The following is a 15,122-nucleotide window of genomic DNA, read 5'->3' as shown; positions in this document are numbered from 1 at the left end:
AGTCACCCAGTAAAATACTATGTGAGTAAAAGTATTTGGTTTTAAATATACTTAAGTATCAAAAGTAAATGTAGTTGATTGTTTTTTTTAAACGCAAACCAGGGGCCTGTTGCACAAAACTAGGATAAGGGATTAAGCCAGGATATCTTGGTGATCCTGGCTCAATTGATCCGTAATCCGGTTGCACTAAAGATGGATAGGGGGCAGGAGGATATGTTATGGTATAAATTACCATGGAGATTTATTCTGTGGAGCTAGCCTGCTCCAGACCAGGCTAAATTCCAGGATCTATTTAATCTCATCCCTAATGTCAGTCAGCAGTCACCACAAATGGAAACCAATAGTTATTTCACTGCTCACTATACATTGTTATCACATATAACTAGACCCACTGTTATTATTTAAACGTTTGTGATCATTAATTTCAATGATTTTGGATAAAAAATGATTTTTAGATGATGTTGCTATCATTAGATAATTTACAGTTTCCCATAGACTATAAGGCTATATATAAAATGATAGAATATTAGGGCCACAGAGGGGAAAAAACACAAGTCATAATATTGTAACCAGTTGTTTTAAAGGAGGACAGTTGTTAAAATGACAGATGTGGGGCATTTCGTGAAATTGTACTTCAGTATGGTTTCATAAACAAAGACATGCTGATGTGCCAGAATATTAAGTATCACATTGTCATAAGTATCAAAACTGTAAAAACAATATGTAGCTTTTCTGCAGAAAGAACCAGCCTCATAAATTTATGACTTTATCCTTTTTCTTCAGTGTGGCCCTAGTACTCTGTCATATAAACAAATACACATTCCATATGAATATAAAAACACAATGTGTAACATTATGTTCCTTTATTGAATAAGGACAAAACAAAGCAGGTAAACCATCAGCTCCTTTCGAAACTGAAGTCACAGTGACTCTACAAGATGGAAAGCACAGAATCCAAGCATATTATACAAAATGATACATACACATTCAAAGGTCTGTATATAACACACCCTGCATGTCTGCACACTAAAATAAATGCAGGACAAATCCATACACATCAACTGAACAGACAAATGAATGGATGCAGTAGCCTCCCTGCAGCCTTGTATTACACACAGTATACCGCACAAACATCATAAGAGGCCAAATTCGTCAAAAAACGAACCCAAAAAAAAACAAATTCCTCTGCCACCGCAGGACATATTTAACCAAAATTGAAAGCACACATACTAACTAAAATAATTCAACGCATATTGGTCCCTCAGCAGCCGACCACTGTCGTCATCAGGGAAGATTGCCGGATTGTCCCAGTCCATGGCTGGTGGCACTCTGGGGGCCCTCTCCTTCCTCAGGCAGGCCACATTGTGGAGGACAGCACAAGCCACAGTAATATCACATGCCCTAACAGGGCTGACCCTTAATTTGTGAAGGCAGTGAAAGCGTGCCTTCAGGAGGCCAAAGGTCATTTCAACTCTGGCCCTGGTCCTGGCATGGGCATGGTTGTAGGCCTGCTGTGCTTCCTGGGGGTCTGTGAAAGGTGTCAGGAGAAAAGGCTGGCAGCCATACCCCCTGTCTCCCAGCAACACACCAGAGAATTCACCTGTCAACACAAAATCTCATCATTACTACCTCATAAACACAGTGATATTCTTGACACAGCCATGATGGTTATAAATAGGGGTTGTGTGGCTTACCTTGTGATAGGCACTGATAGATTTCAGAGGCCCGAAAGATTCTGGAGTCATGGACTGAGCCAGGCCATTTTGCCACAACATTGCTGATCACACAGTCAGCATTGCAGACCATCTGAAATCATAAGATGAGGAATATTACACCAATCAATGCACATCACTGGCAATGCAGAGTGTTCGTCAATGGACAATATCAAAAAGTTATGTTCACCTGAACATTAATGCTGTGAAAGGATTTCCTATTCACAAAATCGGCCTCATGGGCACCTGAGGGGGCTTTTATCCTTATGTGTGTGCAGTCCACTGCACCAATGACATTGGGGAAACCTGTCACACAAAGTAATGAGTATCCTACTATGTGTTAACAGTTGTCCTGTAATTTGTAGATCCTCTTACCTGCAATCCTATAGAACTCCTCTTTGATGTCACAGAGTCTTCTGTGGCCAGGGAAGGAGATGAAGACATCTGCTAATGCTTTGATAGCCAGACACACACTCCTTATTGTGCGGCAAATTGTGGCCTTGTTCAGCTGTTCTGCATCCCCCACTGAGTACAGGAAGGCTCCACTAGCAAAAAAGCGCAAGGCCACACAAACCATTTGCTCCACACTCAGTGCATGGCTCCGTGCAGTGCGGTGCTTAATCCTGGGACCCAGTAGTCTGCATAGATACCTGATGCCATCTGCAGAAAACCTGTATCTTTCATATAGATGGTCATCAGGGAAGGCCAGTGGGTCCAACCGGTCCCTGAAGACCCTTTCTCGCCTGAAGGCTCTCCTCAGCACAAGTGCTTCTTCATCCACCACATCTCGCACGAATGGGCATGCCATTGTCAGAGCAGAAAGGAACACACAATTTTGGGCCTTCATATAGGCTAGTGGCCACACCTGGTGCTGGGGGGGTGGGCAAAAGAGGGCGATGCCTTATAACGATGACTTGGTTGTACTGATTGCTGGGAAAATAAAAAAAACCTTAGAAAGATGCCACCGTCCTGTGTGCTCACAATAAGAGCTCATATGTCATGGCTCACTTGACTTTACGAGAATATACCTAATTTTTATTTTGAGCTGTGTCATCTTCTTGGAGCTGGGGGAGGAAAGAAAAATAATGATTAATACATTTGTGTTACAGTTAGCATACAGTGTACATTGAAGGCATATCTCACCTCCCTCTCAAGTTTTTTTTATTTCAAGGTCCAGTTTCCTAATTGTCCTCTTTTTTATTTCGGACTCCAGTGCAAGATTTTCCATCTTTTTCTTCTTGTACTGAATGTCTATGTCTGCCAGTTCTATTTGGCGCCGGAGGTGGTTGCCATACAACTTTCTGATAGCTTGTGAGCTCTGTGAACACAATACAATTAGCGCAGCTGGAATTTGGCAGGATGTGGTGTCCTTTTATTAATACGCACTATGTTGCCAGGCTGGTTTTCCCACTGTATAGCATCTGGGTCCTGTAAAAGAAATTCGATTTTTTGATTTTGATGAGGACTCCTCACCATTGTAGAGTAAATAGTACTTTCACAGTCTTAACATGATACCTCATGCCTTCTGGAATCCAGAGAGATGGTCTCCTCCTCATCATCGTCTCCATCATGTGCTGTTGCTGCTGCACTGGGGCCTTCACCCTATCACATTTAATCGGATTCATATTGAAGCTAGTAGACAAGACATGCCAGGCCTACAGTATGCCTTTGATGGAGTACTCACTGGATCAGCATCGTCTGGTGCTTGTGCTGGTGGCTCTAACAGGAACACAGTGCTGCCAGACACTGCAAGGCAATAGGTAAACCAAAGTCAGACAGTCCAAATTGATTCAATATGAATGTGGTTGTATCCCATGTAGAGATGGAAGGACATACCTTGAATGAAGCGGGTGGCATCTTGGGAGGAACCTATGCTCGTCTCTTTCCCCCCAGGGATCCCCTCTAAGACGGGCCTGCCTTTATTTAGCTCCAAGGCCATGTCCTCTGCTGGGGTAAGGTCAGCCTTTGGTGACCCACCACCCGTGCCTTGTCTGTGGGTATTCTTTTTCACTGCTAAAACAGTACAGACAATGTGTGAGCAGGCACCTTCTGGGTACAATATATGCTTGTGCTTTGTTAAATATTAGTCAGGGACCATACCATTCTGCAGAATGTTCTTGTATTTGATTTTGACCTGCTGCCATGTCCGTTTTGGCCCGTTCATGTTTAATCTACACACACACACACATTTAATGGAGTCACACTGCAAAAAATTACTTGGTATTTTTGTCTTGTTTTCAGTAAAAATATCAAAAAAATTATCATAGCTTTATACAGTGTGATGGAGTTACTTTACACAATTTCACTCATATCTGCAGTGCATTTCAATTAAAAATTTAACCGTTTCATAATTACAGTACAACTGCATTTTTGGAGATGTGAATTAAATATTTGAATTGTAATTGTGATGTTTCAGCGGAGCGGTGAGTGTGTAATTGTGCACTACTTACGCATTCAGGCGGTCTGCAATACTTTGCCACGCTTTTTCTCTTTGCTTTATCACTGTGGCGGTGTTGCCTTTCTTCTTAATTATATCTTTTACCTCCTCGTATGCCTCCATGAGGATTTGTGCTTCCGACGGGGAAAAGTACGCGGCTCTAGTTGCCATGGTAAATCAGTTAATCTGTGATCTGTGGCGGGGTCTATTTGAGTGAGCCGTGAGCGCGCACCTATCCAGGATTGGTTTCACCTGGCTTAATGAATCCGTGTCTGCTCATCCTGGCTTGGTCTTTGTGCAACCAATTAAGCCTGGACGCACATGTTTTGGCTTCATTGAGCTCAGCTGAGTCATTTATCCCGGATGTCTTAATTCTACTTTTGTGCAACAGGCCCCAGAAATCACAATTCTCTTTATTTATTTATTTATTTATTTATTTATGAATAGCCAGGGTCACACTTCAACACTCAGACATAATTTACAAACAAAGCATTTGTGTTTAGTGAGTCCGCCAGATCAGTGGCAGTAGGGATGACCAGGGATGTTCTCTTGATAAGTGTGCGAGTTGGACCATTTTCTGTCCTGCTAAGCATTCAAAATGTAACGAGTAATTTTGGTCATCAGGGAAAATGTATGGAGTAAAAAGTACATAATTCTCTTTAGGTTTTGCAGTAAAGTAAAGGTTGTCAAAAATATAAATAGTAAAGTACAGATACTGCAAAAAACTACTTAAGTAGTACTTTAAAGGTATTTTTACTAAAGTACTTTACACCACTGATACTGTATACCAATTGATTCTTGAAGAACATAACTTATAAATGCCTCATGATCTTGGTTCAAATCTCATACCCAATCAGAACCCAAAATATAAGCTAGTTCTACTCCAATGTTTGTAAACAATGTAAATGTAAACAAACTCCGAATAGCCTCAAAAGTCATTGCATCAAAAGCTCTGTCTACACATTTGAGAATGGTTACATTTCTCCAGGCCAATCCCACAGCTTTTTACCAAAACAAAGGCTGCGTGGGTGTGTGTGCCAGACAAAAACAGTAACCTACATCAGTCAGTTGGCTCTATCTATAACTGCAGGCTGGTGGGCCCTTACTGCATATCATCATTTTATAGGTACTGCAAGGCCCCATTTGTCAATCATTTCACAATGCTGTGTAAACTCCCCAGTGCCCCTTTAAGTCAGTCATCCCCAGAGTGCCTAACTCTTCAATGGAATGAGGGCACAAACACAGAAGGGCTTTACTAAAACATGTTAGTGTGCTTAGGTGTAAGAAGGATGCACTCTCCAAAATATATGTTACAAATGTGCTATAACCATTTCCATCCTTGAGGAATGGAGATGGCTATAATGTAAAACATATATATTATTGTGTATCTTGATCAACTAGGCCTTCCTCAATGTTAATGTCCTTGGAAGAACTCAGGTGATTAATACCAATAAACATGTCAGACAGAAGACTCAAGGTCCTATCAGGATACAGATAAGTTATTACCCAAACTAGTCAACGCACCATCTGTCTAACCTTGGCAGACCCATGGCTGTTATAATTATCATTATCTGAGGTCAAATATTACAAAATCTCTCAACTTCGTAAAGGTTGAGAGCAGGGCCTAACCTTGTCGACTTGTCCAACACGAATAGGTCCATGACATTGATGCGTAGTGTACTTCAAGAGACGTGAAGTTGAAATGCCTCGAGGCATGACTCATGTAAAGAATCAGACACCAGTTCGATACGTGTATATGTTTTTCTATAGATTAAACTTGAAGGCCAAAGAGAAATACTTAATAATGTTGACTGACTTCTGTTGATAGAAGCGGCGCAGTAAGGCGTAAAGGCTACCCACTGATTTCCCTCAGGTGAGACAGCGCGAACATGTTCTCTACAGTTTACCCTCTGCCCAGTGCCCAGGCTTTCACCTCACTTCCTGTACAACATGAGAGAAACCTGGGAGCCGAGGCTTCCTTCGTAGAGATACGTATTTATAATATGTGGCTGTCTTTCTCCTCACTCGTTTTCTCTCTCCGCGCGCATAACCTCGCACCAGGATATACACAAACCTCTACTTCGTTATATGTTGTTTCCATGTAAGCTAGTCTACTGTAGGCTTGCATCACGTAGGCCAAGTAGCCTACACAGAAGTTTTTGCAACATCATCTGGTCTTAAAACATATTGGTGTGCCTATATCAACTTTCTTGGTAGGTAAGCCTTTGAACTATGGGTAGCATCATGTGTAGGTCTATACGTTAATTTGGCTAATGATGAATTTATAGGCCTACAGGCTACATTTCACCCTGCGAAACAATACTTTTTTCATTTGAACAAAATGCAGAGATGGCATCTCTGTTGCGCATGTATAGGCCTATCTGATGTGCACACTGTTGTGCCTGCAACTCTGAAACCGAGGGTCTAAATATTAAAAAGATGTCACAATTCAATACTATGCACATTCTAAGTGGACTGAATAATGCGCCTTTTGTATCGCCTCCTCCCATTCTGCAACTGGCTAAATTCCTCTCCACTCTCTCATCGTGCGTCTGTCTCAGTCTCTGACACACCGCGCAGGGAGCACGAGCCTATCTCCGTTTGCTTGTGTTACAGAGGGAATATTTAACGGGTTAATTTTCTTTGCCTCATGGGCATATTGGATATTCTGAAATAAATGTAGACTCTTATGCCGGAAGTTATATTTCTTTGTAAATACTGGTAATCGTTGGCGTAATTGGGTGGTCCACCAAGGATCAGCAATATGACTGAGATGGTTTTTCAGGACGCGGATCTTGGTGAAAACGAACTGTTTAATGTTTTTAAAGACATTTTCGTCTCTATGTGATATGTGTTTCATGTGTTTACGCGCAACAGTGAGGTAGAATTCTCGTCCAAATTTGACCGCATATCAGAGGTATCCAGAGCTGGGTGATTTATTTGGTGAATGCGGCGGTCAGGGTCGGTGTCTGAGCGCTGCAGGAGCAGCGAGTGGCGGGGCATGATTTCTCAAATGTTTCAGTTCGCGCGGCGCATTTGGATTATTTCTCCAGAGATGTTCCTGCTTCCCATGTTTTGGTTTTTATCTCAGGCTCTTGCAGCACCATCTCTGACGGCCGAACAGATGGATATGGGGGTGGTAAGTGCCTATATTCTTCCGACACTTTACACTGAATATTTGAACATAGGCTACTGCAGTGGACACATTTTTCTTGGTTAAATAGGCTACGTAGCCTCCACAGTTCCTAGAATAATATAACTAAACTTTTATCCACATAGGCCGACAATAGGCTGTTGAAATAGGTGACCTCATATTAGTTCATTATCAGCATATCAAGACGATGCCAACTATGGTGTATAATAGTAGTGTAACTCCTGCGCTTTCAGTGAACATTGAGAAATCATATAGGTTGCTTTTTATTGTAGCCTTATGGCTTCAGTCGTTTAGAAACAGAAGATAAAAGGCAGAGTGAATAATTTTTAGTGAGTATTGTTTCTGTGCCCTGAAATCAGTCTGACTTTCAGTAAATATTTTAATAGTAGGCTATCCATAATTATTTATTTGGACATCGGTCATGGGCTACTCTGCAATGTGAGCGACTGCTCCGTCCAACCTGGTCTCAGAGCATTTCGTATTATTCCGTATGAAAATCCGAGACACTCCATTTAGTATGATATGTTACGTTTCGTACAAGCTTGTATGAGTGAAAATATCTCTGCATGATCCTCGATATCACTGTGCAGACCGTATCAATATGTTGTCAATCTTGTATAAGATTGTAATTACCCTGATTTATAATTTTTCACATGCACAATATGATGTAGGCTACAATTCCTATGACATATTACACATACCGTGGCCACTTTACACGCATGGCACAGAACGATGAAGGAACGCTTTGAACTGTTTGTAAATGCAAATCAGAATCATGGCCGTCATTGCCTGCGGGTGGAGAGGTGAGAGAGGAAGAAATTGAAGAACGGTTGAAGAAATGCTACCAAAATGTAAGCAGATTTCAAACGCAATATCGCTCAAGAGTGTAGGCCAATTGCCCTGTAGGCTATGGAGCTCATGGAGAAGTAAATGTGTAACCCCTGAAGACATGTTTCACTTTGAAATGGCATTTCTGAGTGCCTCAATATTTCTGCTCGCCACAGGAGCCACGGGGTGATGGTGATGCGATGGCGAGGATGCTCGCTCCTCTCAGCGAGTAGAGAAAAATTGCTGCTTAAATAATCAGAGAGGTCATTTACACTTTACACAATCATCCAAGCATTAAATTAGTTGAAAGTCGAGAAATTCTATAAATGGTCCTCATTTATCCCTTAAAGAAGTTCTCCAACACCATTTAATTTAGACAGTACCATCAGAGTAAAATAGTTTTTTTATGCAGGCCTGCATTCAAGAACCAGTACCCAAGCTTTACAATGATTTCCCCATTCTATAGAGAAGATTATTGTCCCCAAAATACTTTTGTACAGTATGACAGTCATCTGTAAAATGTCCTGCCCCTACCTTACCCTCCCCACCCAAACTCTCTCTCTCTCTCTCTCTCTCTCTCTCTCTCTCTCTCTCTCTCTCTCTCTCTCTCTCTCTCTCTCTCTCTCTCTCTCTCTCTCTCTCTCTCTCTCTCTCTCTCTCTCTCTCTCTCTCTCTCTCTCTGCAGATCTTCCTCCCTATGTTTTCAAAGTTCATTCACTAGCATGAAGGCTGTGAGGGCAGGGGGCAGAAGATGATCTTGTCTCACAGCTTTAGCTCATAAACAAGGGTCACACAAATGCTTTTTCATGTGCTGACCTCTACATGGCACCCCTGGAGCCCCGTGAGTGGTGTAGGTGCTGTAAGCGTGCACATTTAACAAAGCTGCATCATGTCTCTGTGGAGCCGACACATTCAACACAGTGGACACTCTAATTGCCCGGTGTTACTGTGTGGGCCAGGGCCTGTCTGGCACCATTACTGGGATGTGTCTGTACAGACGATGGCCAGCTTAGCGGGGTAATAAGTTGGCCAATAACTGAACCTTATTAATGTGGCACAGCAAGGAGGCAGAAGGCTTAGGCGGGATCGTTCCGCACTAGTGGTGCGCGGGTCAGCTGTTTGTTCACCCACACCCGCCCACAAATGCTAATAACCCATCTGCAACCGCCCGACTAGGCCTATTTTATGTGGTTGAAATACTATCAGCTTTTATGATGCTGATAAAGATAGCACCTTGACAGATGCTATCTCACTGGACATTCACATTCTCTCAAGATGTTGAAAGAAAGAAATCATATTTCTCCTCTCTTGTTGGTGTATCATTTTACTGCACGAAATGCTTAATTCTGCAGGAGTTAATATTAAGGCTATGTGAGACGTTAACCTACAGTTAGTGTCCAGATGTCAGTTTCCATTTAACCCATCTGAACAGTAGGCTACGGTTCCCTTGATGTGCCGTAGGCCTATTTGAAGTCCCCTTCTTGTGACTGTCGAATTTGTATAGCTTCACAATCATCACACATCATCTTTACCACAGCAACAAATCTTTCCCAAACATTACTTTTCTGGCCCTCCCTTCTCTTTATTTTCAACTCTCCATTTTGCAGCTTTTCTGTATTTGAATTAACCTCTGACGTTGTTATTTTTGCCTCTGTGGATTGATGTTAGCTTTTTCTGCCCGTTCCCAAAAGCATTTGGCGATTGGCGTGAAGGCTATTTGGCGCGTGTACAGTTAGGCTCTAAATCTTAGGCTTACGCACCAATACCAGATAGACTAAAATAATGAAAGAAAAACCTCAATGTAGCCTATAGATATAAATAGTTTTTTCTTTATTTAACCCGCCCGCCATCCACCCGCTCTTCATACACACAATATTTATTGACCCTAAACCCGGCCGCCCCATTGATATAACGGCAGGGACTGCGGGTTATGAGTCAACCAGCGCATCATTAATCTGCACAACCAGCCCATCCACAACACAGGCTTTACAGCAGATATGTGATCAGATGATTACAGAGACGATTCAACGCGTGTGCTGGTGCATGTCGGTGTGTACTGGTGCAAGTTGTGTGGGTGTGCATTTGGGTGTGTCCGGCTCAGCTGGGCAGGCTCAGGTGCGTAGAAGTTACCGCTGCGGGAGGGCATTGGTCAATACTCAGACAGACAGATGTAAAGACTGCTATCCCCTGGAGTGCCACCCCATCTCACCCCCTTCTGCAGCCAGCTGGGATTAAAGTAAGGTTTACGTGGGGCAGGTGAGTGTGTTGCTCACTGATTAGGGTGGGAGGCCATTTCCCCAACTCAGCAGAACCATGTCGGAGACTACTATTCACCAGGGGCTTGGGATAAGCCCCCTTCCAGACAGCCCACCAGAGACACACTAGACACTGTCTCGATGTCTGGGTTATTGTCATTGTACATCACATGCAAAGTCCGATTGGCAATTTTGTAACATTCTAGGAATTGGGATCAAATGGACACATGCAAGCTATAATCAGCACAATATGCTTTCTGCTCATAATGTCATTTTCCCCCTGTGGATTACAGTCTGCTGATAGCCCTAACTCCCCAGTGGACAACTCTCACAGCTCTCAAGCATCTCTTTAGCTGTCATATAGACCAGTTGAGGAAGCACGGAGATGATGTTTTAATCAGCCAGCAAATCACTCCTGTAGAGAACGTGTAGTTGCAGTAGAAAGAAAACAGCATATTTTGCAAAACTAGAGTTATTATCAGTATAGTATTGCAGTAAAGTTATAGTTCTCTGGCTAGTGTGAGCAAGCTGACTAGAAGGTAAGAAGCTAACGTTATAGTTCTCTGGCTAGTGTGAGCAAGCTGACTAGAAGGTAAGAAGCTAACGTTATAGTTCTCTGGCTAGTGTGAGCAAGCTGACTAGAAGGTAAGAAGCTAACGTTATAGTTCTCTGGCTAGTGTGAGCAAGCTGACTAGAAGGTAAGAAGCTAACGTTAAACGAAGCCTGACCTCAGCAGTAACAAAAGACAACTAAGTTCTCATCATAACTTTGCTTTACAGAGAGTACTAGTGAGACAGACAGTGGCGAGGCTGAGGCAGGCTGCGACGCATGCAGGAGTAGACAGAGGAGACAAAGAGAGAGAGGAAGCAAGCAGAGAAAGAAGATAGTACAGAGGTTCCCAAACTTGGTGCCGGAGCCCCATGTGGGGTCCCCTGAAAGAATCTGTACTAATTTTATCAAACAAATCAAGAAAAGAAAAATAAGATATGTTTCAATATGAATAACTCCCAATGGCCTACCTTCCATATAGGCCGACATTAAAATGCAACCAAACTGCAAACAATACAGTTTTTAAAATGTTAGACGTTTAAGTTTATATCGGTGGTTGTTTGTCTTAACTCGATTGCCTACTGGAGTTTATGGTTTGCCCACTTCTTTTTACCACTACAACACTGGTTATTATCACACCCTAAATGTAGGCACAATGCTTATAAGAAACAGTGTGAAATGATTCCGGCTGAAATTTGTGTAGATACGATGTGCTACTGTTTGAGTCCCCCATTCTGTTTGGAGTGTGGCAGGATGGTATCGATCTTACCAGCCCGTCTATATCCTAAAGCGGAGAATCTCATTTTGCTGTAATTTCTTTAATGAGAGCACCATCTGGTCCCATCTCCAGTGGAGTGGAGACGAGAGGAGGATACACCCCCCCCCCCCACACACACACACACCCTTGAATTCACACCACACAGTCCAGTCGTGTCACTTCCTCTCAGCTCACTCTGTCCCACCTATAGCATTTCTCCTCTGGAACTCTGTAGACAGGATGCATTCCTTTACCAACCCCAGTCTGCTCCAATTACACAGAGAGGCGTCGGGAACAGGTAAATGAAAGAGAGCGGGATTGATTGACGGGGGAAGGGAAAATGGGTAGGAGTTAGTGTAGCTCTGAAAGGAGAAATCAAACAGAGAGGCACAAAAGAAGCGCACACCAAACAAAAAAAGCTACCGCACCACTTAGACAAGTGGCAAACATGAAATCAATACCCTCTCTGCGGCTGGGATGGAACTGTCTCTTTGGGCTAATGCTCTGGGGAGAGATTTGCACCTGTGGAGAGGAGAGAGGATACATTTTTACTTAATTGTCCTCGTCAGCTGTAGTTGTGAGTCGTGACTCAAGTGTGTCTGAGTTATGGTATGTTACTATGGGCTCTATCCAATCCGTATCGTGGAAGTTCAGCATTACAGCATGATTGAAATTTAAAGGAAATGTTAGCGGAGACCGCATTCACGGTAAACGCTGCATATATCGGCGCAATCGGAAATTACCTTCACATTTCTATCGCTTAAATCATACAGATTTGAATAGAGCCCTAGATAAAAGTGATGTGGGATATTAATAATAATGGTATGCCTTCTCTTTCACACACTCCCCTGGTTCCTAGTCCACTTTTAGCACGTCTGTCCTACTTTCAGTTGGCACTTTGGACGCCTGTGACCATACGTCCATTGCACGGCATGGTTGGGACAGATTCCGGGCAAGGAGATTATTTCAGGAACAATGTCTAGGGAGAGGAGGCCGCAGTGCAGGAGAGAATATATTACTGTACAGAGAAGGAGGGATACCCAGCTAACAACAAATGTTCCCACAGCTTTAGAGAATGTTCTCTTAAGAGTCTCATTAGGTTATTACCTAATATTTTCATAGGAATGTTCCAGTGATGTGCAAGGACGGTTTCCAAGAGACCATTGACCTTATTATCAAACAGAATTTACCCAGAACTTGGTTGCCATGTTCTCCAAATATAATATATTTATGTTCTAGACACATATCATGGGAACGTTGCAAAAGCATTGTATCCAGTTTTCTGTGGGATAGGAGAATATTCCATCAACATCCCACCAAACATACACAGAACATGGTTGCTATGTTCTCAGGACATAAGATATTAATGTTCTAGACACGTTTCATGGGAACAGTGCAAGAACATTTGTGTCCTAAAAATCTTCATTACAAATTATTACACATTAATGTTGCTTTGCCAATCAAGGCCCTGATTGGTGAATCACTTATCCATTCATAGCTCTTTGTCTGTTAGCAAGGTTAAGGATGCTCACACACACAGTTATTTTAACATACAATTTTTTTTAAATGTATGGAAAATAAAACAATAATATACTGTACACTACATGACCGAAAGTATGTGGACACCTGCTCGTTGAACATCTCATTCTAAAATCATGGGCATGAATATGGAGTTGGTCCCTCCTTTGCCGCTATAACAGCCTCCAATCTTGTGGGAAGGCTTTCCACTAGATGTTGGAACATTGCAGCGGGGACTTGCATCCATTCAGCCGCAAGAGCATTAGTGAGGTCGGGCACTGATCTTGGGTGATGAGGCCTGGCTCGCAGTCGGCGTTCCAATTCATCCCAAAGGTGTGCGATGGCGTTGAGGTCAGGGTGGTCCCGTTCTGTGAGCTTGTGTGGCCTACCACTTCGCGGCTGAGCCGTTGTTGCTCCTAGACCTTACCACTTCACAATAACAGCACTTACAGTTGACCGGGGCAGCTCTAGCAGGACAGAAATTTGACGAACTCTGTCATTTATGTTAGTATATTTATCTAAGCCATTAAACTTTGTAACTGTTTTAAAGTCACCATTGGCCTCATGGTGAAATCCCTGAGCGGTTTCCTTCCTCTCCGGCAACTGAGTTAGGAAGGGTGCCTATAGCTTTGTAGTGACTGGGTGTATTGATACCCCATCCAAAGTGTAATTAAAAGCCCCACCATGCTCAACGTCTGCTTTAAAAAATATATATTACATTTACTAATAGGTACAGTACCCTTCTTTGCAAACCATTGGAAAACCTCTTTGCTCTGGTTGAATCTGTGCATAAAATTCACTGGTCGACTGAGGGACCGTACAGATAATTGTATGTCTGGGGTACAGAGATGAGGTAGTCATTTAATAATCATGTTAAACACCATTATTGCGTACAGAGGGAGTCCATGTAACTTATTATGTGACTTGTTAAGCAAATATTTACTCCTGAACTTATTTATGCTTGCCATAACAAAAGGGTTGAATACTTATTGACTCAGACATTTCAGCTTTCTGTTTTTTTATTAATTGTGACCCGTTTCAAGAAGCTAGCCGTATGTCCCGTATGTCGCATGTCACTACATCACAGAAGATGCATTTGAAAGTTTTTTGTTTTTTTATTAAAATGCGTTTTTTTGGCAGAAATGCCTTCTGGAACATGTGAACTTTTATGTGCCTTAATACAAACTTGTATGCCATCTGTAAATATGAATAAAATTGTTAAATTACAAGCCTAGTTGGTTTAGCCACGCTAGCCATGATTGGCCTAGATAATGGCTAGGCTGGACATGCCGAAAGATGAGTTCATATTGATCTGCCATGTAGTATGCTTCTGTCTATAACATGAGCTGCTCAGCATGTGTAGTTAATCCTTTCTAATGCTACTTTTTTTGAAAGATATCATGAAGAAGTAAAAAAGTTTTGCTTCTGCTCTCAACATTGCCTATCTGAAGTTATCAGGCGCTATCGACAGCGATCAGTGGGAAAAGGTTGTGATCGACTATTTTCTGGAGGACGATCTTGCCATTCTGACTCTGAAAATGAATCCGACAATGAGGAAATCCCCGATTTAGGTTAACCATTTTCATTGAACCAGACATTGTACAGTCGTGGCCAAAAGTTTTGAGAATGACACAAATATTAATTTTCACAAAGTCTGCTGCCTCAGTTTGTATGATGGCAATTTGCATATACTCCAGAATGTTATGAAGAGTGATCAGATGAATTGCAATTAATTTCAAAGTCCCTCTTTGCCATGCAAATGAACTGAATCCCCCAAAAACATTTCCACTGCATTTCAGCCCTGCCACAAAAGGACCAGCTGACATCATGTCAGTGATTCTCTCGTTAACACAGGTGTGAGTGTTGACGAGGACAAGGCTGGAGATCACTCTGTCATGCTGATTGAGTTCGA

General features: G+C 42.4%; 2 protein-coding genes across 11 annotated transcripts in view; one reads left to right on the top strand and one right to left on the bottom strand.

Moving 5' to 3' along the window:
* Positions 1-827: 827 nt before the first annotated feature.
* Positions 828-4,529, bottom strand: LOC139552242 (putative nuclease HARBI1). 10 transcript variants are annotated; one of them, XR_011670399.1, is made up of 10 exons: positions 3,813-4,527; positions 3,549-3,725; positions 3,397-3,458; positions 3,228-3,314; positions 3,099-3,140; positions 2,856-3,030; positions 2,741-2,776; positions 1,903-2,642; positions 1,695-1,806; positions 828-1,600 (listed from the first exon to the last, which is right to left on the bottom strand). XR_011670399.1 is itself a non-coding variant. In XM_071363784.1 (10 exons), exons 7-10 carry the CDS (start codon positions 2,557-2,559, stop codon positions 1,230-1,232), a joined length of 1,071 nt encoding a protein of 356 aa, XP_071219885.1. In that variant the 5' UTR covers positions 2,560-2,642; positions 2,741-2,776; positions 2,856-3,030; positions 3,099-3,140; positions 3,228-3,314; positions 3,397-3,458; positions 3,549-4,529; the 3' UTR covers positions 828-1,229. The 10 variants fall into 10 exon arrangements, 7 of the variants coding, with proteins under 7 accessions (XP_071219885.1, XP_071219883.1, XP_071219884.1 ...); XR_011670398.1 differs by having other exon boundaries at positions 2,088-2,642; XM_071363784.1 differs by having other exon boundaries at positions 1,903-2,018; positions 2,088-2,642; positions 3,549-4,529.
* A 2,188-nt stretch (positions 4,530-6,717) lies between these two features.
* Positions 6,718-15,122, top strand: part of LOC139551756 (matrix metalloproteinase-17-like) — an 85,143-nt gene continuing 76,738 nt past the window's right edge. Inside the window, exon 1 of the mRNA XM_071363068.1 lies at positions 6,718-7,288. Within this exon, the coding sequence (XP_071219169.1) occupies positions 7,097-7,288 (192 nt within the window). The 5' untranslated portion in view covers positions 6,718-7,096. The remainder of the gene's footprint in view (positions 7,289-15,122) is intronic.

Source organism: Salvelinus alpinus, chromosome 24 (assembly GCF_045679555.1).
Source record: "Salvelinus alpinus chromosome 24, SLU_Salpinus.1, whole genome shotgun sequence".
NCBI classification, from domain to species: Eukaryota; Metazoa; Chordata; class Actinopteri; order Salmoniformes; family Salmonidae; genus Salvelinus; species Salvelinus alpinus.
This window is presented reverse-complemented; position numbering and strand designations above follow the sequence as displayed.